A 24,859-nucleotide genomic window follows, 5' to 3' on the forward strand; every position below is an offset into this window, starting at 1 on the left:
CAGGTAAATTGCAGGGATCATATTGCACAGGTTTAGGGTGTTATTATTATTTGTTCACTTTTCTTTTTCTTTTTTTAAATTGAACAAAAATAACCAGAAGACAAAAACATTAAACACAGATCAAACTTCACTAAGTCAGACTAAACAAATAATCAACTCAAACACAACCAGACAAAAGCAATCAGGCTCGACAGCCTGAATAAAATATGAAAAGGAAAAACTAAACTACAATGAAATAAGAAAAACAAAACAAAGGCAAAAATAAATACAGTTCTGCATTACATAATACGTTTCAAAAGTTATTTGATTTTCAATGATGATTCAGATCTGCACCAAAGTTTAAAGGGTTTTTCTCTGGGTCATGACTCGTCCGTCCGTCAGGTCTGGTGCAGATTCACTTTTTGAGTAATCCTGCTGACAAACAAACAAACAAACAAACAAACAAACAAACAGTCACAGGTGAAAACACAACCTCCTCGGTGGAAGTAAAACTATCTTTGACTCGGCGTCCTGCTTCAGCTGCTGTGAGCAGTTTATTATCGTAAGAAAAATAAATATGTGCTAATTGAACATTTAGCGGCTCCGTATCAACGCTTTGAGACGAGGCGGATTCGTTCATTAACAGCATTTCCTCATTATGCTGGTAGGAGATGTGATCCAAGGATGAGGACGTGCTGCTGCAGACGAGTAAACACCGTCTCCGTCGTTTCTTCTAATCTTCATTTAGCCGCCTTTTTATTCAGCTCGCAGCCTGTTTGTGGAGCAACGACTCTGGTCCTGCTCGTGTTTTTCTGCTTGTTTGTTTCGTTCAGCAAAAAAAGTTCTTTAAAAAGCACATTGTTTTTTTGTGTTTTTGTTTTTTATGCCTCCTCGCCGGCGACAGTCGGAGCCGCCATTTTGTTTTCAGGTTGTCCGCCTGTTGTCATTCTCGTGGACACGATGTCTCAGTAACGCCATGACAGAACTTTGGCACGAACATTCACCAGGACTCAAGGATGAACTGATCAGATTTTGGGGGTCAAAGGTCAAAGGTCAAGGTCACAGTGACCCCACAAATCGTGGTTATGGCCTTGTGAATGCAATATCTCCCTAACACCTTGAGGGAACTTCTTCAAATTTGGCGCGAACATTCACCAGGACTCAAGGACGAACTGATTAAACTCTGGTGGCTAAAGGTCAAAGGTCAAGGTCAGTGTGACCTCACAAAACATTTTCTAGTCATTACTCAAGACTTCACACAGATGGTTGATATTTTATGAGTCTGGATAAACAGGGATGTGACCTGGAACGAGTCTGAGTGGAGGAGGTGGTGAATCTGTTCAGTGTGACCTCTGCACCTCCGCCTCGGTGTGAAGGTGAGGCGCAGGAACGTGGAGCGGGCTGTCGCGGCGCCCGGCTCACTGCGGAGGCTTATCTGCCTTCACATGTATCTGTGAGGAAAACACACAACAGCAGCGTGAGAACCAGGAGCGATGGCAGGAAAGTAGAGAGATAAAAGAGATGAGATTGGGGGTAAGATGGAAGAGAGAGGGGTGGGTGGGGGGGGGATTAGACAGAGTGGAGAATGAGATGAGATGAGGACGGATGACACAGCGAGCGAGCTAGGGGGTGGAGGGGTGGGGGTGGATCTTTCACAGAAATAATGATATCTATTCTCCTTCAGAGGCCGTCGTCTAATCATTTTATTCTTTGGTTATCAGAGATGGAGGAGACAGCGCTCTGCCGCGTTGGCAGGCAGCCACTCGGCTAACACACAGCGCTGCCTGTCTCGGCACAGAGAAGCCAAAATCAGGCAGTTTATTCATGTGGACAGTGATCCTGTTCAGAGTCTCAGGATAATAAATACGGCAGCGCGTTAGCGGGGGAATAACACAGAGAGGAGGCTCTGAACACCGTCTGTGGAGCTTCATTAACGCCGCCTCTTATTGTCACATCATTTCTCTTAATTGTCATAACTTTGAACCGAACAAAGTCGTGGCTGAGATCTGGAAACGTGGCGACGATACAACAAAGTTCGACCTGGAAAGACACGAAAACAGTCACATGATCGATCAGTTTTTAAAAGACTTTTGGATCAATAAAGAACATCTATCTATCTATCGATCAATGCCTGTGCACGGCAACAGTGGTAGCAGGGAAAGATCTTGGTTAAGGCGAATAAACAATGATGTCATAACAGTTAGAATGACACAACTAAAAGGTACATATATCATTCTTCTTCTTCCTTTGGCGCCTACATTACCCACAATGCAACTTGAGTGCTGGCGGTACGGTCTATTCCTTTTCTTATGAAGGTTCCTAACTGAGTGAAATGAAGCGGCAGCCGTGATGAGAGCTGGTCCAGTTCTCTAAGTGATAAGGAAAGGAGCTTTAATGCTTCCTATCTTATCTCCTTTAGCGTAGGAAACTCGGGACCATCCTTTAGGAAAGGAAAGGAGAAATCGCCGTCCCACAATCCCTTGCTGCAGCGATTTCCCACATAAGTTTTAATGGTTGAACTTTCTCTATTTGTATATTTTGTTCATGTTTTCTTATTTCAACATTTCCATCGTGTTTGTTTTGTTTCTTTGCTCAGTAAACGATTTATCGTCCACGTGTTTTTTGACTTTTCAACGGCAGGCTATGATTAGCATGTTATGCTAGTAGAAGCTAATGTAGCCTGTAGCAGAGATGCGAGGGGGCTACAGAGGTCTCACTTCTCTCTAACTCCCCCACCCCCCTCGGATGTTTTTACTTTTCAGATTCGTCGTTTTTGTACTGGAGTCGGAGGACATTTATCAGACACAGTTCAGTCTGTTCAGTGTTGGTTAAATCCAGTTACTCATGAGTCTCGCATCTCCAGCCGCTCCGTGGCGCAGAGTCGCGTCCCGTTCCTCCGAGTTTTCCTTCAAGTCTCCGCTCTGTTTTCCCTCCGTCTGCATGTGTCAAAGTTACAAGTGAAAGATGTTGCAGATCGGAGCGAGACAGCTGTTGTAGCACAGTGTCTAATGAGGTGTGTGTGTGTGTGTGTGTGTGTGTGTGTGCTGCTTCCTTCCTACTGGAAACCATCCCTGAAGCTGCAGACGGACCGACGGTCTGTCTGTCTGTCTGTCAGCTTGTTTTTAAAGTGATATCACTGAATCATTGAAAACCTTTTGTCGTGTATTAAATACAGACGGACGGAGAGACAGAGAGAGTTCAGAGCTTTGAAGAGAATTTCACAAATATGTTTTTAAAACTGCTGCTGCTGCGTCGTCTGTTCTCCACAAGACATCAGACTTTAACTCAGAGGAGCTTCCTGCGTCCCACTGTTTCCTCTAACCTTCATGAAGTCATTTTAATCATTTTAACCCGAACCACGATCTTTCTCTGAACTTCACCACGACGTTTTTACTCTTAAACCGAACCAAACATTTATGGTCATGCAGATTTATTTGCCATCAGTGATTTGTAACAGTTGGCCACGATCACAAAGACGATGTCGTGTACGACCGAAGCATCAGCCGGTTTGAGATTTCTCCTGGCAACAAAACTAATTTAAACTTAAAAAGTGAAAACGGTGAATGTGTCAGACAGAAAACTCTCCTTTGAGCTCTGAGTTTGGTCTCTGGAAACAAGGTTGACGAGACTGAACTAAAACAGTTATTGGTCGTAAACAAGCGTCGACCTCCGAGGCCGAAACACTGAAGAACCAGAAGCTGCAGTTCCTCTAACGACCACTAGAGTCTGGCTCCAACAGTGAGTCAGTCCCCACAGACTCCCATGTTAAAATGTCCAACTTTACAGCAGAAATAAACGTGTTTACAGCCTGGTGCAAAAACTGTTTTGGTCTCTAGAGCTAATTTCCTCCTTCGTGACACCTGTTAATATAACTCACCTGTTTATATAACTCACCTGTTAAGTTAAGCTAAAGTTATGGAGAATTGAGGGCGTGGCCTCTCTGAGTGACAGGTGGGTGAGCGAATGCTTGTCACATCAAGTCTTGGCTCCACACACGCCCCTCCTCTTTGACCATATTTGGATTATTTTGGGAGTTAGGGGGCGGAGTCAGGCACTGCCAAGATGTCGACGGTGGAGCAGCACCTCTATTAGAGGAACCGGCAGCTAACTGTGTGCTAACCGCGCTAACGTGTTTTCCTGAAACGACCGTACTACTGCTGATATTGAAATCATAATCAATATATTGAACATAGGTGATCAGCATTGATCAGCCTGCAGGGGTTCAGTCCCAGCAGTTCACTGTAAAGCCCCGCGGATCACAGAGTGAAATACAGCTACTTAGACAGATTACCAGCTCAGGATGAGAGGACTCGTAAATCACAACCCCCCCCCCCAACACATCATCCATCCTGTAAATCTGCACTACATGGGACAATGTTATTTTGCCTCTCTCTCTCTCTCTCTCTCTCCCCATCTTATGTAAGTGTGTCCTGATCTTCCTGCAGCCCACAACAGTCACCCTGACACATATATACTCTCTCTCTCTCTCTCTCTCTCTCTCTAGCAAAAGTTTCATTATCATTAAGGTCAGGTTGTGTGTGGAGGGGGTGGGCGGGTGAGGGGGCACACAGAGAGAGAGAGAGAGGGAGAGGGGGAGAGAGAGGCAGGCAGTGAGAGAGAGAGAGAGAGAGAGACTATGTGTGACTGAGAGAGAGAGAGAGAGAGAGAGAGAGAGGACAGAGGAGTCCGCGGAGGAGAAAGGAGGACAGATCGGAGGCAGAAAGCAGGAGGCGCTTCAGTCAGGAGGATGCTGCTGCTGCTGCTGCTGCTGCGCTCACGTGCCGTGGACCGTCTCTGATCCAGACCGCGACGATCCACCTCGGGCCCCCCCCTACGTACCTTCCCACCCCACCACCCCCCAACACACACACACACACACACACACACACACACTCACACACACACACACACCTGACCGACTGACCACGGACCCGGAGGATCCCCGGTTTCTCCACCTCACACTCATCCGCACATCCTCTCCTCTCAGTGGACCGGCTCCTGTCGCCATGCCGCCGGCCGCCGGCTCGCTCGGGTACCGACTCCGCGACACCTTGCCCGCGGTGCTGTGGATCGGGCTGTTGTGGAGCAGCGTCTCAGCGGGAGGTACAGTCTCATTCCTATATAGTCTGATCCCCCCCCCCTCCATGCCTGTAGACTCTAACCCCCCCTCCGGTTCTCTGTCTCGGCTCCAGCTTGAGTCCAGCTCTCTCCGGGCTCCCGGGCTTTTCTCAGAGTCTGTTCAGTCTTGAATCAAACGCTGTTACAGGCTGTTTTTATTTTATTTTATTTCATTATTATTATTATTATTATTATTATTATTATTATTATTATTATTATTATTTTATTTTTACTGTAAAAGCAGCAGCTCCGATCCGTTTTTCCTGCCGGGCTGCACGCGCATCCCTTCAAAAGAGAGTCCCGTGTGGACCGGAGCCCACTCGTGTGCGTGGGTCGGCGGGCAGAGGATGCAGAGAGAGAGAGAGAAGAGAGAGGAGAGAGAGAGAGAGAGAGAAGAGAGAGAGAGAGAGAGAGATCACCTGTCAACAACAAGCTCTTGCAGTTAGACTGTTTCTAACAGGAGGAAGGGGGAGGAGGGGGGAGGAGGGGGAGGAGGAGGGTGGGGGGATTCCTCCATCCAGGTTGAGCATCACTGAGTGAGGAGGGACAAAGTTGGAGAGTGAGAGAGGCTGCGGATGTTGATGTTGATGGAGAGAGAGAGAGAGAGAGAGAGAGAGAGAGTGTCATCTCTTAATGTTACTTTCAAAATACATTGGCAGCTCATCTTTTACTTCCTGATCATATTTGCGATATTTCCAGTTTTTTTCCTTCTGTGTTTTTGTTTAATGCACAAATGAAAAATGTGCATAAAACAGCAGGATGGAAATAATCTGTAACTGCTATAAATAACGTCACAATATTTTTAGGCTGTATCGCGATGCACGATGTATATCTTGATGTTTTGGAAATTGCAGTTTAACCCTTTAGATGCATCAAATCAGCCCTGCAGCATCTGTCTGCATCAAAACGTCCTTATATTCATTTGTGTTTTTAGTTTTAAATTTGCAACAAAAACAAAAAAAAAGGGTGGAAATCACAAACAAATCTGACCTTTAACGAACAGAGAGCAACAAACAGGCGCATCAACTGGAATCAAGAGAAAGACATTTAACCCAGAGCCGCCGGTTTCAGAACCAGTTCAGTTTCACCACGAGTTTCTGAACACGTATAAAGGAGACATGGAGAAGCCACAGGAGATGGCGGGAGAAGATTTCGTGTCGGCGACTTAAATTAATTATGTGACAATTTCTTATTCTCCATGTTCATGATACATTTACTCATTTTCGTCAGACGATCTCACCTCGCAGTGATTTACTACGTCCCACCTGGAACAAGCCGCGATACATCGAGTATAATCGATGATTATCGCGATACAATCAATATATAATCGGTTTATAGCTGCACAAACTAGTTTATCATTTGTTTTTCCTCTTAATCTGTCATGTTTGCAGCGTCCTGTGAGATCGGTGTTTGTCTGAAGAGTCACATTTTTATCAATGAGGTGTTTTTAAATAGTTTATTTAGCATCAGAAGTTAATGGGTTAATGGATTCCTCCCTGGCCAGGTGTCTGCTGACAAACAAACAAACAAACAAACAAACAACCTCCTTGGTAATAATCGCTGCTTGCAACAAATTTCTGCTTTGTAATATAAAAGACATTATTTTTACTTTTATCATCAGTTAAAAAACTTGATGTCCGTGATAATTTTATGATTTTTTGTGAATAATTTGTTTCCTGAACGTCTCGTTCCAGCAGATTTCATCACTTTCTCTCCACAATGAAAAGAAAAGACAAAGAAAAAGAAACTCCGAAGTGACAGTTGGTCTCACAGAGCTGCTGAATGTCCCATGACTGTTAATGAGGACTTCCCCGCTGAGTTCAGCTTCATTAATTTACCCATCAGACACGTAAACACACGTTAACATGCATTCATCACCAGTCGGCTCGCAGCAGGCCTCAGTCTCCTCGTTAATCCTTGTCACTCCTGTCGCGCACAAATGTTCGATCTGTAAATGCAGCCTCTAACACACACACACACACACACACACACACACACACACACACACACACACACACACACACACACACGTATAAACCTACTGTAGACACACGCTCTCCATATCATCCGCTGCATCACTGGTTTCATATCTCACCGTCGGTGTCTGTGGTTAATGAGATCACCCAGCAGAGATGTAATGTCACAGAGCAGGTTTGTGATTGTGTGTTTATGTGTTAGTGTTTTAGCGTGTGTGTGTGTGTGTGTGTGTTTTTAATGCGCGGATTGTGCCTGTGTATAAAGATAGGCTGGATCACTGCATGGTCTAATTTCTCGGGGTGAGAGCGATAATCTGCTGGAAAGACAGCTTGACAGCTGAGTAGAGATTCAAGAGCTCCAGCTGGGAAGCAAAGACAACTGCAGTTTGCATCCAGAGAGCGACATGGAGCTCTTTTATCGACCCACACTGCTATTGTTGTGTTGTAAAAATGTCAATGGTGCATGTCTGCTTAATTTAAAAAATATAGATCCTCCTCTCTTCTCCTCTGCTCTCAGAAACTCATCCGTCTTGTGATTCGCCTCTCTCCTCTCATCACATCACCTCTCCTGTTTCCTCCTCAGCTTCCTTCCTCCAGTCCTCTCTTCTTCTTTTTTTTTTCCTTATTACTTGTGAGTGAGAGGAGAGAAAAATGGAACCGAGGGAGAGACGGAGGAGATTGTTTCTTATGGTTGAATAACCCTGGCCTAATTATACAACTAGATCCTCAGGCTTCAAACTTTTTGAGAATATTGTGTCAAGTAGGCATCAGGAGGAGGAACTGGAGGGGAGGAAGTGAAGAGACGTGAAGTTTAGGAAAGAAAAGCAGCAGAAGAAATGAAAGTTTCTATCACAGAAATACAGTAGATGGAAATTCAGATGGTCTCTGCCGTCACCAGAAGTTCTTAGATATCGTCTGCACTACCTCATTTTCTGTGATTAATTCTTTTCCACCCATTTTAAACTCCTCGTATGTTCAAGTTCAGCTGCTCACAGACTGTACAGCGAGTTTTAAAGCTCCTCCAGTCAGCTGTCAGGACTTCCTGTGACTTTGTGATGTCACAACAAAGTGTCCGGATACAGATCACGTTACTACCACTGACAAACTCTGAAAGACGCTCTGTAAACAAACTGAAAACAGCAACGTTAGGCTGAAACGTGACTTTCACAAAACACATTGTGACAATTAAAACATATTTTAACCATTTACCTAAATTAATAGTATTTCATCGACGCATTAAAAAAGTCTAAAGTGAATCTAAATAAAAAGCTGCTGTGGCCGTTAAAGGTCCAAGTGGGGATGAATCTTGGAAACAGGACGGGAGGTTTGCAGTAGGAAAAGACAAGTCAGCATTTCACCGAGACACATTTTATGATTTATCATTAAACACTGGAGTTGTGTGGATGTTCAGTTGGTTCGAAGTGACTATAATTAAAAAAAATGAGAAAGCTATTAACAGAAAACTGGCATCTTTAGCTTATTGGATCAAACTGTAAAAAGAAAATTAAATTAATTCCTTGTGAAAAAAGAAAAAATGGAAAGCTGTGACAGAAATCTGAAACGCTCCCTCGGCCATTTTGGATGCACCTTTGAGACGGTCCTGACTTCAGCTCATCTGTTGGCAAACAAACGAGTATATTCAACAAAATCTAATTTAATTTAATGTAACTCGATGCCAATAAAGTTGATTTCAATAGAAATAAAAACAAGTCGCTTCATCCTGCAGCTGAACAACAGCAACAAACCTGAAAACTGATGAAAAGCTGTAATGACATTAACAAGCAAAACAAAAAAAAAAGAAGCAGCCATTTTTAGCCATTACTCAAAACTTCACAACTGGTTCATATTTTATATGACATGGTGAAACCTGAAGCTAGTCTGAGTGGCGGAGGGATACGACCACGAGGAGGTGATTCTAGTTTAATATTCATTTACGTCCGTGTGAAATCGACCGTACAGTTTTACCTACGGGGGATATGTGATTGTAACGAGTGTCGGCAGAGTCTCAACTCGTGGCGGCAGGGACAGTTTGTAGAGACGCAGCAGGTGGAGGAGAGAGAAAAGAGGTTGTTGTAGGACAAAAGCAGACAGGAACCAGCAGAGACAGAAACAAGCAGGAAGTTGGAGGTGACCCCATTTTAATCAGCAGCGCTCTCGGCCCAGCGGCGGCATCAGCGGCGGCGGAGCACAGGTGGGCTTAGAGGGGTTTAACCTTTCGTTTCCAGGAGAGCTCCCCAGAATATGAGCCCCTGATTAACATGATTACACACTTCACTGTGCTCTTTAATGAGGAGCTAATGCTGCGTTTTCTATGTAGCTGCAGTCCAGGTTTAAAACTGACTGAAGCCAGTAGTTTAGCATCTTTTAGCCCATTAGCTACATATTGTCTGTACGTTGCATTAGTGCGGAGCAGTTTCTGAAGCGTGGCGGGAGTTAAATTGATTTCCTACCTTCCAGGCAGCCGCTGCTCGCAGGTCAAACTGCACGACGGTGTAAAACTCAACCTGCAGAAACTCAGGAGACACAGAGAGAGGGAGGATTTTATTCAAGCTCACAGGAATTTAGCAACAAATCTACATTTTAAATGCTTCCACTTTGATTTGTAAGTTACTTTTTAGAGGAAAGATAATTACTGACGGTAATATATTCACAGAGGTCGTAGAGAGAGGTGTTTTCTTTTTGGCCCTGATCCTGATCAGAGTCTCACAAGACCAATCAGAGTCCTGTAAGACCGATCAGAATCTTGTAAGACTGATCAGAGTCCTGTAAGACCGATCGGAGTCCAATAAGACCGATCAGAATCTTCTAAGACCAATCAGAGTCCTGTAAGACCGATCAGAATCTTCTAAGACCGATCAGAGTCCCATGGCACTGGGTTCTCACCTCAATGCTCATGAGCCACTTCATCCAAACACTGAAGGTCCTGGTTCTGAAATATAAAATTGATGAGATTGAATTATTGATCTGATGTGAATGAAAGAATGTGACTCGTGGAACTGAAGCGATCAGCTGGAGAGAAGATGTCTCACTCTGTTGGAGATGTGAGAACTACTGGATCTTTGATCGAGTTCAGACACACAAACCGAAAACACACACGTTTCATTTCTGCCCGTCAGCAAGTCGCTCACAGGATTAATATTGATTATCAGCAGAAGATTCAATGCCGCCGGCGACTTTTGTCATTGTGACCGGTGAAAGTGACGGTCAGCGCCGGGTGTTCGCACAGGGCTGAGCATCGCAGCTACATCTGTTGTTACGGAGAGCTGCTGCCGCGCTAACAGGCTGAGCTTATCCTCAAAGAATGAGATGGTGGTATTCTGTATTTTTCATATTGTCAACAAATCCCTTTAAAAAGACGCAAAAACCAACAAAGAGTGAGTGAGTTTAAAGATCCTCGAGCGGGAAGCGGCGATCCTGAGGCTGAGCGCCACAGACGGGGAGTTTTATTCACAATAACAAAAATACAGGATTTTACGCTAATACACAACCACAACCAACACACGGTGACAGAGCGGCGCTCACAGATACGTTCAGGATTAAATGTGTTGTGTTCACAGTGAAGCTACATAGGAAAGTGTTCATGTAATCCACAGCCACACTTTATTAACCCTTACCGTAAACTGTATGTGAATTTTAACGTGTCATCAGTCACAACGGTTTTCATATTTGATGCATTCAGGGGCACGTGTGGTTTTTGGACGTTTCACATGTGATTTGTAAGAAACTCGTGAAAGATTGAATTTTTACGTGTTTTATTTTTTGCATTCAAAAGCAGATTAGTTGTATATGATGATCAGTTTCAGTGTATTTTCATTAAATAAGTTGCTTTCTGGCAGAAGAGACTTTTTAAATGCACTAAGGAGAGTGTACACTCCGCTGCCTGCTCACTTCTACAGTTTATTACCACATGATAAGAGACAGGTAGGAGGTTTCATGTCTGTGCAGGTTTATCTCTGTTCTGTAAATGAAACCAGCAGCTACCAGGAAGGATGAAAACCAATTAAAAAATGTATGGTGTAGCATTAATTTGAATCATGCAGAGTTTGTATTGAACTGGCTAAAACAAACAGACCTGTCCTTTAAAGATTTAATAGTCTCATTTCTTCCCAGCAGCAGTTTTTCTTGACCAACCGCAGGTAGGACTGTTGGGTTGGGGGGGTCTTCGCCCTCTTCCTCTGTATTCTGGAGTGTGTGTGTGTTTATCCTTGTTTGTGTTTGCTGCAGCTGGAGGAGCGTAGACGAAGCACAAGCTGCTATCTCAATTAGCCCCTGCATTCATTAGGACCGCAAGTGAGAGCTGCAGCTTCTCTCTCTCTCTCTCTCACACACACCGACATATGGTCCAGGCTTCTGCAACAAACTTACCAGAGATGACAACATCCCAGTGAATTAATCAAAGATGCTGTGTGTGTGTGTGTGTGTGTGTGTGTGTGTGTGTGTGTGTGTGTGGAGGAGGAGGAGGAGGAGGAGGAGGTGGTGGGGGTGTCACATGCCTCCCCTGATGCTAACCTTCGTCTTCATCAAAACAGGAAGCCTGAAGCGGTGACATCTCCACCTTCAGCAGGTCCGCTTAGACCTTGGTGACACGGTGCGGCTTTTCAAAGGGGTTTGGATGTGTGTGTGTGTGTGTGTGTGTGTGTGTGTCTTTCTGTGTGTCTTTCTGTGTGTGTGTGTGTGTGTGTCTTTCTGTGTGTCTTTCTGTGTGTGTGTGTGTGTGTGTCTTTCTGTGTGTCTTTCTGTGTGTGTGTGTGTGTGTGTGTGTGCTTGCTGCTCAGTGTGTGTGTGTGTGAGTTGCCTCAGTATCCAGGATTATCCTCTCTAGGATGGCTGCAGGACTGCACGGATGCTGCTGACACTTCTCTACAATAGAAGCAATTAACCGAGGCTTAACTTTGTGTGTGTCTGTTTTAAGCCATGGATGTTTCTGCATGTGTGTGTGTGTGTCTTTCTGTGTGTCTTTCTGTGTGTGTGTGTGTGTGTGTGTCTTTCTGTGTGTGTGTGTAGTTGAAACTAAACCAATCGTTTTTTTTTGTTTTTTCTCCGTTCCTGGATCCTCATTTATCAAAGCATGCATAGAACAAGTTTTAAATGCGTGCCGAAGGCGCGCGCATTACCCCAGATAAATAAGCTAAACATGATTCGTCTGGAGGGAATGTGGAGAAATTTATGCAAATTTCACCCACATGTTTTGTTGATGTCGGTATCAAACTAGTTCAAAAAACCATGGAGGGGAAAAGAAAAAAGGGACAAGCCAAATCTCTTCATCAGATTCTTTGCTGGAGTCAGATCTATATTTAATGGCTGAAATGTTGTTCTCCACGGCGAACGATGAACTGTGATCCAGAGAGAGATTTGACACGGTTGTGCTGGATTAGAGTGACAATTTGGATTTTCAGTTACACACACACACACAAACCGGCCTCGACACTTCGCCTTGTCAAACTCACTCAAAGCAGATTGGCACAATCAAGTGTGTCTGCAGCCAAGCCCTTTAAAAGGTTAATATTTCAGCTCCCATTTGCCTCAAAGCTTACGTTAAGCCGCCGCTCTGCTCCCTCGTCTATCTGCCTCTGATACGGGACTGAAGTGGGTCTGTCGACGCATTCGACAAAAAACCGCGTCTGTGTGCGCGATAATCCAACGCCGCGCCGCTCAGAGCGACGCTGATAGCTACGCCTGTCACGCTGTCGAGTCAGCGTGTTTGTCTCCCTCGCACCTCGGCTTCAATAGGTCTCAGAGAGCTGCGGAGAGGAGCAAAGCATCGTGGGATAGAAAGGATGTCTGGGGTTTTTTTTTTGGTTTTGATTGGCTCCAGTCTGGGCCGTGAGCTTCAATGTATCAGCGCTGCTCCTCTGTTCTCTCTCGGCCGCCTGGTCCCGGGATTGATTGATTGATTGATTGATTCCTGTCATGGTGTGTGCAGAGTTCTTGCACCAGCAAAGCTCCTCTGAGCTGCTGGGAAATTTATGGTCGACCGGTTCTGAAGGAGAGTGTAGGATGAATTTAAAGCCGTCGTCCTGCAGAGTGATGGCTGCCGGTCACGCTCTGAGGTGGACAGTGAGCCGCAGGTACAGATCCACTGAAACTGAAACTGACTTCTTCTTCTTCTTCTTCTTCTTCTTCTGTTTGTCAGATAGTTTCACAAGTCCCAAAGAAAAAAATGGTACCACTTCACAATAAGACTCCCTTTATAAATGGTTTATTTATTAGCTTGTTAACATTTTATAAATCATTTATAAGCTGTTATAACACATGAGATACAAATATATATAACTTATAATTTGCTTATAATTGTTTATTTGTGATTCATAAAGTGTTAACAACCAAATTATAAATCCTTTATAAGGGTCATCTTATTGTGAAGTGGAACCAAAACTGTTGGTTTTTTCGTGTTTTTATTTTGATATATTTTCTGATTGATTGACTCTTTACAGCTGTTTTATACCACCTGGTCTTTTTATTTACATTAATTCATCAAGAATGAAAGGAGAGATATGTGTTCACAGCCTCACATACAAAAGCACAAGTTCTTTCCATTTGCAAAATAATAATAATAATAATAATCTTTTAAACGTCGTTCTTGTGGGACGTCTGTGATTTTACAGATCCATCAGAGGTTTGAACCTGCAGCTGTACAATACAAGAAATCCATAGGTGTTTAACAGTGGTGTCATCATTTACGGCCTCGTCCTGTCGTTACCTCGACGATCTCCTGAGCTGTCATCCATTTATTTATTTTTTTACTCAGCCAACGCCGTCTTTTGATCATTTACTCATAAAGGTTTGGACGGGCACGGAGCTGCTGGGCATCGAGCAGGTCATTGATCGACGCTAAGGTCAGGTCGGATTGATCGGAGCCAAAGAGTAAAAATGTTTTTTTTTTCCATGACACCAGCGGAGAGAAACAGCTCCTCACTGGAACATCCTATATAAAGACTATAATGGACCGAGGCAGACAGAGCCGACCTGTGCTCTCCAGAAACCTCTGCTTTCAGAGCACATATATTATTCTATACTGTAAAAGCTGCAGGACGCGCTCAGGCTGATGGTTTTACTCCTGAATCACAGCGAAGAAAATCTGAATTATTTTCAGAAGAGAGAAAAAGAAAAGCAGAAAACGTTGTGTTTTATTATTAATCACCGTGTAAAAGCCTCTGAATGTGACACATATCTGAGGTTTTAACACACAATAGCTTCAGTTTCTTTATCACAGTTCACTTGTATTTCTTTTCTGCCTCATAATTTATGACTGAATGTTCTCTGTGTTGACATGTGGGTCATGGCCACCCCGAGGTTCAGGCTAAAAGCTCCTCTTCCTCCTCCTCCTCCTCATCCTCCTCCTCCTCCTCCTCCTTCTCCTCGTTCCTTAGCCTCCTCCTCCTGCCTCCGTTCTTTCGAGCTCGGGCTCGGCTCTCTGCCTCCTCTCACGACTGATGTGGCTGGTGAAGCGATACGTCCACCTTTTCTTTTATTCATGGATTAAAAGCACAGAGCCCACATACCTGTGACAGGCCCAGAGACACACACACACACACACACACACACACACACACACACACACACACACACACACACTGTAAGAGTGAGCTGTGCGTTCACACCACCAGGAGAATGTGGTACCACTCTCTGATAAAGCAGCGTTTATAAAGGGTTTATAGGCCACGTGTATTTATGGATTAATGTATTTATTACTGGATAATAAATACTTTACTAACGCTTCATCAGAACAGCTCTTGACACCAGGTCGTGGAAAATTACAGAATCTGAGAAAGGCCTTACTCGCAAATATTTTATTATCTTTTTATCTCAATATAACGGAGCTTTAGACAACAGGGTTATCTCGAGATAATGAAATAATTATCTCATCATCTCGAGCTTTGTTATGTCGAGACAACGGCGTTATCTCGAGATATCGGATAATGATGCGTTGTTTTCTCAAGATAAAGGGATAATTATTCCGTTATCTCCCAATAACAGAGCTTTGTTTGTCAGAGCTCCATCATCTCATTATCTTTGTTATGTCGAGATTAACGGCGTTGTGTTGCGATAACGGCGTTATCACGAGATAACGGAGAACAGAGCTTTGGTATCTTGAGATAACGGGATACTTTTCCTGTTATCTCGAGACGACAGAGCTTCGATTTGTCGAGATAATGAATAACGGAGCTTCGTTTTCTTGAGATAATGAGATAATTGCTCTGTTATCTTGAGATAAGAGCTTTGTCATGTCGAGATAATGAAAAACAAAGCTTCGTTATCGGGTAACGATGGATAACGGGGGTAAAAAAAAGGTATTTGTGAGTATGGCCTTCCTGGGCTTCCGTTGGAAAAATCCTCCTCCAGCACGACACTTAAGTTCATTAGGGAGACGTCTCCAAAAGAGCTGCTGGACATCTGGACCAGAATCTATTCATAAATGCATGAAATTATTAAAATTTGCATCTAAAGATTTAATGGATTTATTAACGACTCATTAACATTTATAAGTGCAGACCTGATGGCTTGGAGGGATTTCCCTGATGAGTTAAAGTGCTAGCTAAGTGTCACACTGGAGAAGCTCTCTGTCGCTTGATTTAAACAAGGAAAGATTGTCGGGGACTATTTTCAGTGGCGGATTAATCCACATTTGATGCTGTAGTGAGTATTTGTGGCAGCTGGATTGTTTGTGTGTGTGTGTGTGTGTGTGTGTGTGTGTGTGTGTGTTCATGACAATGACGGAACATGTCACTGTTCAGTGTGACAGTGACTCACTGATGTGTTTTTGGAAACAGTGGAGCTCAGAGGAATCAGGCTGTTAGTGGAAGGATTCATCGGTAGTTTTGATCTTTTCATGGGATTTACATGGAACAGTAAAATCACCAGATTTATTCCTGAAGGCTGTGGAAAGGATTTGCGCTGATAAGATACTGGATATTATCGAAAATCCAAATCCAGCAGGAAATAAGGAAACATGGAATTACAGTTTATTACAACTCTGATCTTTTCTCATCATTACAGTCACTTACATTAACTTTGTTCTCACCCAGTTAGCTGCTGGAATCTGGGTGTGTTATTGTAGTTACTGCACACAGTTCTTACTTTAGTGACTATAATAAAACAAACTGATAGAAATGATGATCACAACTATGATGCTGCATTCACTGCTCCTCGGTTAATCCCATTTCCAGAGTTGGGAAGTCGTTCTTACCGACTCCTGCGTGTTCATGTGCTTTAAGCCAGAATCTGGAAACAATATAAGATGCTGTATTTATACCATTAATCAAAAATTTAACCAAACATTTACTTTCATCTGCCGTGTTACAACTTGTGTAATAAGTTGTGTACTAAAATTTTGTCAGACTTTCTGAGTTGTTGTTCGACTTGATGGGACGTTCATGTGAATTTTCCCCTTCAGAAACGGATTTTTCCAATTATTCAGACACCAACACAAATGCAACGTGAGACCCAAGATGTAATTATGGTAATTGTATTAAAGTTGTCTGAAATTCAGCTGACTGAAATCTACGATGTAAAATCCAAACAGTTTGTAGTTATCGGGCTAAAACATGTAAAGCCACCAGTGCGGTCCTTTAACGTGATATTTTAGTTTCTAAAACACAATCGAATAAATGGAATCAGTCGGTGAACATGATATAAACCACAACCTTAATAATCTTTTTAATAATAATGATAGTTTAGTGCAGAAGAGGAACCCACTCTGATACTGTGGAGTCATCAAACTGAGCTGCTAACTGCTGAATCAATGGGCTGAAACACAGAAACACTGATTCAACATTTCAGTTACAACACGACACAATCAACAAAACGGGAAATCGTCGTTTCTCGCCGTCTCATGACGCGAAAACACAGCAAGACTTTCAGTCTGTGGAGAGATAGAGCTGTCTGTTTCCTCTGGCATCAACTGGCATCACTTCCTCCCTCCCTCCTCCCCTCTCTCCCTCAGCCCCCCCCCTCTCTCTCAGCCCCCCCCCCGCTCCTGACTGAAGGCAGGCAGGAGTGTGAGGAGAGTTTCAATGACTTGTGGCTGCGAGTGCACTCACACAGCGATGTTTCTGCTCAGCGGAGCGGCTAACAAACACACACATTTCAACACACACACACACACACACACACACACTGGTATAACCTCTGCATACTTGTTAGGAACTTCATTGACTGTCATTCCCTAACCGTTTCCCCCTAATCCTAACCTTTACCACTACTAGCTCTGACATTTCCACGTAATCCCACCTTAATCTCAGCCCTAAACCCACATCTAACTCTGAAGCAACCCTGAAAAGAAGTAAAAATGTTCTGACTCTGGAATATTTTCATCTTCCGTCTTTTCTTTTTGAGAACATTTAATCCTCATGAGGATTAAATGTTCTCTCATAAGAAGACACCCAGACTCCCAAAGCTGTGGCAGCGGAGGACGCACTACTTTGAATCAGTTCTACTTTCCTGTGTATTCATTCTGGGCTCCATCATTCACAAACCGTCCTCCCCTCCTCCTCCTCCTCCTCCTCCTGCACACCTCCTCCCAGAGATGCTCTCACTCAGTGTCGAAGCACAAGTGCTGCTCGCGCCCAGGTCAGCGAGTCGCTGTGACAAACATATTTATAAAACCTAATCGCTGACGTGAAATGTGAGTTTGCGTCGCCGCAGCAGGTGTTGAAGGTCGTCTCTCTGTCACTGTCCATCTGTGAGTCTTTGGCACAACAACTGAAACTGAGCGTCTCTGTTAATACGCTCACAAAGTTCAGCGAGGTGCTTTTGAGACTTAAATAAAGCCAGAAACACTCATTGAAAATGTAAAACTTGAAAATGATAGTAATAATGATAATAAACTTTATTTATAGAGGACTTTTCACACAAGAGATGTACAGTAGTTCATAAAAAATGAAATAATAAAATAAAATAAAGGCGAATAGAAGGACAATGAAAATAGACAATAGAAAGACAGTAGATGATAAAATATGTAAATGAAAATAAAAACCAGTAAGAAAAGTAAAATGTGAACGGTTAATTAAAAGCCACGTTAAATAAAGAGGTTTTCAGCTGATGTTTAAAATTGTTCACGACACAGAATCACCACATTATGTCCGAGAGGCCACTGTGTCTCTGCTGCAGAGTTGGTGTTTTTTTAAAACTAATCAAATTAATTAAAATTAGGTGATAACTTCAGTGAGTTCTCTCGCTGTGATGTTAATGGAAAAACGGGTCATGAAACAGTGTCAGCCGAAGGCATCAAGTGGCTTCTTCTTTTTGTCGCTAAATCCTGGTTTGTGTCTTTGTACAGTTACAAACAAATAATTTAAACATTATTAAAACTTTCTGCAACAAAGAGTTTGTTCTTCAAGCTGCTGTGTTTAGTTTTTCACCCCTGTTCAGTTTAGACGTGAGTGCAAACATGTAGAAAGTAGGTGCGATAACAGGCTAACAGGCTAACAAGCTAACAAGCTAACAGGCTAACATCGCTACAGAATCTGACTTTACATCCTTCATGATTATGATCAGATTTACACTTATCATAACCTAAACTAATGCTACATGGAGTTTGCAGGCTACTCGAATGTTGGATTTCTTTTCATTATTAATTAATTCCTGATTTATTTTTGGACAGAAACTCTCTAAAGTGTCACTGTCTCCACATGCAGCTGCTAAAATTGTTAAAAAATATGTTTTTTTTCATGTCTGTGTAATTTTCAGATTCAGCCTGGACATTGACACGATAGTTAAAGGTGTCGGTTTTATGTAATTGTAGTAAGTGACTGAAAGTTGCTGGTGTGACGTCAATGTGACGCTAACCGGTAAAAGGTTAATGGACTGCACTTATACAGCTCTTTTCTAGTCTGAGCGACCACTCAAAGAGCTTTATATAACTTGCCACATTCACCCAATCGCTCACCCACTCGTACACCGATGGGCCAAGGACGCTTTGACAGGCAGACAGGAGGAGCTGGGGATCAAACCACCGACCCTCTGATTAGTGGACGACCCGCTTCCTCCTGATCCACGTAGCCACTAGCTGCTACGCTACGAGGCTACCAACTGCTCGAGCTGCAAAAGTAATAATAATAAATAAATAAAAGTAATAAAATAAAAATGTCTGATGAGAAATACTTAGATTTCTTTTTTTTTTAAGAATCGTGGCAAAGTTTTGTTCTGAGCCGAACATTTTGCAGCTGAAAAATAAACTCATCACTGCTCTCTAGTGGACAGATGGTGTAACAGCAACACATTTTATAACCTACCTCAAACAAAGGCGCGGTATTTCTGCACTGACTTTGTTTCTTACCAGACGACATTAATAGGAAAAGGAAAAGAACATACACCAATACTGACGCATCTGTGACAAGCTGATGCTGTAATTCATTTTAATCAGTTTGCTTTCATTCACTTGGTTCATTAAATGTTATGAAGCTGGGAACATGGTGTTTACATGTGGGTGTTTGTTTCTGAGTCTCCTGGTGGATGAGACAGTAAAAAGTGCATGTGTCACTGTAGCTCCTGCTGTCGACGGGTGGAACAAGCAGGAGACAAGACGCTCTCCTCGCTACAATCCAACGGGGGAAAACAAGTTTATATGGTTGAGCAACAGGATTTATCGCTCATTAATCATGTGCGTTCCCCCGAGGGACGGACGCAGAAGCAGTTACACAAAGACGTGAGTCATGGAGGCTGCGATCGAGGAAAACAGGGTGGAAGGGTGGAAGTAAAGTCGACATGGAAGGTGAGGGAGGGAAACACAGCTGCACTGACAGGATGGTCATGATTTGGGGGGAGGTGGAGGGAGGTGGATGAGGAACATGAGAGAGAGAGAGAGAGAGAGAGAGAGACAGGATAGTGTGAAGGAGAAAGATCCCACAGATGATGCCATCTGCTCAACCGAACTGGTCATGCCTGGCTGCAGTAGCACCTGCTTCTGACACCACTGACACACACACACACACACACACACACACACACACACACACACACACACACACACACACACACACACACACACACACGCCAGCTGAGGCTCATGGCATGGACCCATGATGTTGGAGCATCAAGTTTTGAGCCTTAAACCAAAGTCGGTGCAGATTTCTGCTGCATGCAGATTCACTGGAGTCGCCTGAAGTTTCACATCTACATTTACATTTGACATTTGTAACGACACGCTCTGATTCAGAGCTGTTTCAATTCAAATCGGCTGATTCAGGCTTGATTTTTTTTTTTTTTTTTACCTTTTTAAAGCATCAGACATGCAGAGAAAAGGTCTTTGCACATTTGCAGACAGACAGCTGTGAAGGAGATCAGCTCTGCTTGACGGAAGCATTGTTACTGAATAAATTTACCTTAAGCGTGGACTGTGGTTCAGAAATGTTCCAACTTTGTTCAGATTAGAAGTTTTTTCGGATGAGAAGTGAAACCTCTTCATGTATCTGCAACTGAGTCCAGGTGCTGTGACACCAGAAATAAGTGAGCTGCAGCCCCAGAATAAGTTTTAACTACACGCAATCACCGATCGAAGCGTCTCACCGGGAAGGCTTCGACGCTTTTACGGGGTTGAGTGCAACAGATCGGTTTTTACCAGCCTTGTCCCCTGCTGTTTGTGTGTGTTTGTGTGTTTGTGTGTGTGTGTGTGTGTGTGTGTGTGTGTGTGTGTGTGCCAGAAATGTGTGTGTGTGTGTGTGTGCTCTGTAATGGTATGTGGTCACACTGGTCCCTGCAGTCGTGTGCATCCTCGCAGAAAGGTAAACTCAGCTGTCGGTGTAAAGGAGCGCGTTTATCCATGTTTTATTCCCTTTGGTGTAAAAAGGGAATAAGGCACCACATGGCTTCAGAAACAGGAAGGAGTTGCAGCCAGTTGAAGGTTTTTTTTGTCCAACTTTACTCCAGAATTATTAAGTTAAGAGCCAGGGAAACATATAAAAACATAAATGAAGAGTTAAGAAAATATCACAAGCTTTATAGTTAATTGTTGTTGATATATGAAGGTGATATTTCCCTGCACATAAGAAAGTGTTAAACATTCAACCACTTTTAGAGTCTAAAAACCAAAAAAATAAAACCATTTAATCAGTTTGAAGCAGCATTAACTGCCAATGCTAACGTCTCTCGCTCTGTGTTAACCGCTCATGTGTAATTTAGCTGTCAGAAGATTTCACGCAAGGCTGTTCACATTAATTTCTGTCATTGTGGGGATGTTGTGGATGACTTCAGTTGGTTTATGATACGATACGAGTTAACACACTCGAGGTACAGGGCTGCAGAGAGAGAGAGAGAGAGAGAGAGAGAGAGAGTCATCTGGAGAGACTGCCTCTCGACAGCTGGCATCGTTTTAAGTTTGGATCAGCTCTGCGGTTGTTTATCCGGCAATCTCTGGTTCATCTTTACGTTTCTTGTCTCGACGGTGGTCACTTAACGAGGGCTCGTTTTAAAAAGAAACAAACTTTCAAACACTCAGCACCTGGTTGGTGCTTTTAGAGTTTTTGTTTTTGCTGGCAGTCATTTCCTGTTAACCGCTTTTCCCAATCAGCCAGGTTTAATTAATGAACTTTAATTAACTCTGTCTCTATAGTGCTGCCTCCAACCTGTTGCATCATTAGTTGAAGGATGTTGTCATTTAATCCTTCAATTCAGTCCTCATTAATCAAGTCATTAATTTGATAAACGTCAGGAATTATTTTTGTTCCCTGATACAGGAAATTTGAAAAACACACACTCGCCAGCATAATCAATTTTAATGAGGCTGTGTGCATTTAACACCAACAGCTATATAGATGCTAATAAGTTGCTTACATTACGTGTGTGTCGGTATGTGTGTGAGTGGATGGGAGATTATCTACATGCTCATCTGCTCTGAGGTCATCGTTGATTGGTCAGGTCGATAGTAGCTCTGCTTTCAGTTTCAGGTCATTCCACTCGCTGACCCCGAGCGCAGTTCAAGCGCCAATTCGAAGATAACATTGATTGGTTTGTGTGTGTGTGTGTGTGTGTGTGTGTGTGTGTGTGTGTGTGTATGTATGTGTGTGTGTGTGTCAGCACTCATCACTCCTCACACAGGAAATCATTAAATCAGTTCAGCGTGCTGCTTACCCAGCGCCTGGATTTTAGAGTCAGACACATCTGAGGTCACAAATGCTGCATTTTCACCACAGTCTGGCTTCCAGCAGCTTCGTCCAATTAGCAGTGAACCGTTTATAATTAACACCAAGGCAGACTGATGGTCAAGTATTTAAAAAAAGAGGCTCTTAGAGGATAATTCTGGTTTATTATAACGGATATTACTTTTATAAAGAATGTGTTGCTAAATTGGCATCAATTTAAGGTCCCATCCGGTCTAAAGGTCTCTGTCCATGTGTAGTGTGATTATAGATCAGCTCTAGCTTCTATATTAATACTGTGAAAGTATCAAAGCCTCAGTCCACAGAGAAATGCACACAGCCTGTATTCAGAAACTGAGCCTTAAAACCAGCCGTCAGGACTTCTGGAACTTTGTGATGTCACAACAAAGCAGTCACCAAGCCCCGCCCACCTGGACCCACCATCCAAACCTTTACAGGATTTGGTTTCTCTGAGTGTTTTTACCTGAAATCTGCTATATTTTTATTGGATCACTCAGAAAACAGTCAGCCAATCAGAAGAGAGGCTCAGAGCCTCCTCTCTTCTGATTGGCTCACTGACCTGTTGTTACTAGAGCTGCAGAGAGAAGCCTGAGAGAGGAGATGTGAAACTACACTGAGATGGTTTTTGGTTCTTTAAAACACAAATATATCTTCTTATGGATCAACACTTCAAATAAAACACAGAAGAAGAAGAAAATATGGAGCTTTAAAACAAGCCAGATGCTGGAAGATGCACAACAGACAATCAGACGGTTTGTAAATGAACCCTGGTTTGTCAGACTTGACAAACTGAAGATAATTTATGACCCAAACTCTGATGTAAACTGGCTCAACATTGTCTTTACACATGAGCTTCGCCTGTTTGTGCAGTTGTCAGCTTTTCCTTCTTTCCAGCGTCTGGATCTCTTAACATGTTGGAAGTTTTTCCACAGGGCTCCAGGGCATACGCCCAGAGGATGTGCCGGTATCGACTTGAAGTAAAACAAGTTATGTTTTATTTAAAGATTATTTCACACCAGAATTTAAAACAGTGAAATGTTGCATCATATCAGTTCAGTTCATTTCAGTGAGCATGGATTGTGCGTGTGCAGACACCAAGACTCTACAGCCACATATTTCACCCAAAGATGTACGGATGAATTTCAGTGTGACCATGCGACCACATCCATCATCTCAGCTGAGTGTGCTCAGGTGTGGTCAGAACTTGTGATCACACCTAGCCTGTGGAAAAAAAAAAAAACTGCTGCGTGCTGTCACCACCACCTTGGCAGGCGAAGCAGGATTATTAGACTTTTACTTTGACAAACAGTAGAAGCAGTTCACACCAGTGTAGTTTGCTCTCTGTCAGCACTACAGTGAGAGAAAGTCAGACACTCTCAGTTGAAGCTAAATAACCGTTGACTTGTTTACAGCCTGTCTGATCTTGACCTGTTGGATGTCTTTGTTGTGATGTCAGCATTGCTAGATCTCTTGGAGAGTACAATGTTATCATGAAAACCGAGTAGATGTCTGTCTATAATCCCTCTGGTCAAGTTCTGATTTTATAACATCGACGTCGTCTGATGAAATCACCAAACACGTAAATGAAAGTGAAAAGTCTGAGCTGTGATTTCAGCTGTATTTACTTATAAAATGATCACCCAGAGAGAAAGTTAGAAGAGACAGACTGTCTTTATTTTTTTTAAAGTTATTTTTCAGGCTCTTGCCTTTATCACAGTCATAGTGAGAGACAGAGGGAGGGGATGACACGCAGCAAAGGACTTGAACTCGGGCCGCTGGGGCAAGAACTAAGGCTAATCAGAGCACAGCCTCCGTCTGGGATCCACAATAATTTACATGACGTAAGAGACTTTGATTAGAGGCGGGTCTTTATGTCTAACTCTCTGTTTGATATGTAGAGTTGGTCATAGTCGTTAGTACGAAGCCTCGTTATCAATGACTTCTCCCTCTCCTCCCTCTCTCTGCTCGGTGTGTCTTATGTTTAGTTATTCCTCCGCCTCCTTATAATGACACATGTAATGAAAGCAGTTTATTTCCTGTAATGGAGGCGAGGCTCAGGGTACTGGAAGCTATTCTCCTCTTCCCTGCACTTCCTGAACCAGGAAACCAGAGCGGCTTGGTCGACTGCGGCTTGTCAGTCAGTCAGTCAGTTAGTCAGTCAGTCAGTCAGTCAAGTTGTACTAAACTAGAATTATTCTTTAATTTGAATAATTCAACTACTACTGTTCTTAACCGAGAGGAAACACATGGAGGAAAACCTGTTATTCCTGCGGCTGAAATGAAAACCTGACTTGGGTTTTTTAGAGCAGCCAAAAACTGTCTATGATTGCCTGTGCACTATTCAGACAGCTGAGTCGTGCTGTGTGTGTGTGTGTGTGTGTGTGTGTGTGTGTGTGTGTGTGTGTGTGTGTGTGTGGTTATCACAGTGAGTCTCCATGGAGAACGGACATGGCAGACAGGGAATGTATCCCAGATACAGTTGCTGCCAGTCTTGGGTCTGATAAAGGACTTTAAACAGCCACCAGCTCCTAGAATACAAATTAAACGGAGTAACAAAGAAAACAAAAAAGATGAGCTTTCTCTCTGTATTTCGGCGCCATGGCTCAGTCTCACAAATATACACAGACAAAACCACAAAGGAGCACATTTTCCTTTGTTGTCGGGCTCCCCCCTTTCAGCGCCGTTGAAACC

At 43.2% G+C, this 24,859-nt stretch overlaps 1 protein-coding gene across 1 annotated transcript in view; it reads left to right on the forward strand.

Moving 5' to 3' along the window:
* Window positions 1–24,859, forward strand: part of sez6l (seizure related 6 homolog like) — a 66,839-nt gene that overhangs the window by 7,490 nt on the left and 34,490 nt on the right. Inside the window, exons 3-4 of the mRNA XM_022748729.1 lie at window positions 1,356–1,432; window positions 4,967–5,082. Coding sequence (XP_022604450.1) covers window positions 1,356–1,432; window positions 4,967–5,082 — 193 coding nt within the window. The remainder of the gene's footprint in view (window positions 1–1,355; window positions 1,433–4,966; window positions 5,083–24,859) is intronic.

The sequence above is a fragment of the Seriola dumerili genome, unplaced genomic scaffold, assembly GCF_002260705.1.
Source record: "Seriola dumerili isolate Sdu_G_001 unplaced genomic scaffold, Sdu_1.0 BDQW01000128.1, whole genome shotgun sequence".
Taxonomy (NCBI): domain Eukaryota; kingdom Metazoa; phylum Chordata; class Actinopteri; order Carangiformes; family Carangidae; genus Seriola; species Seriola dumerili.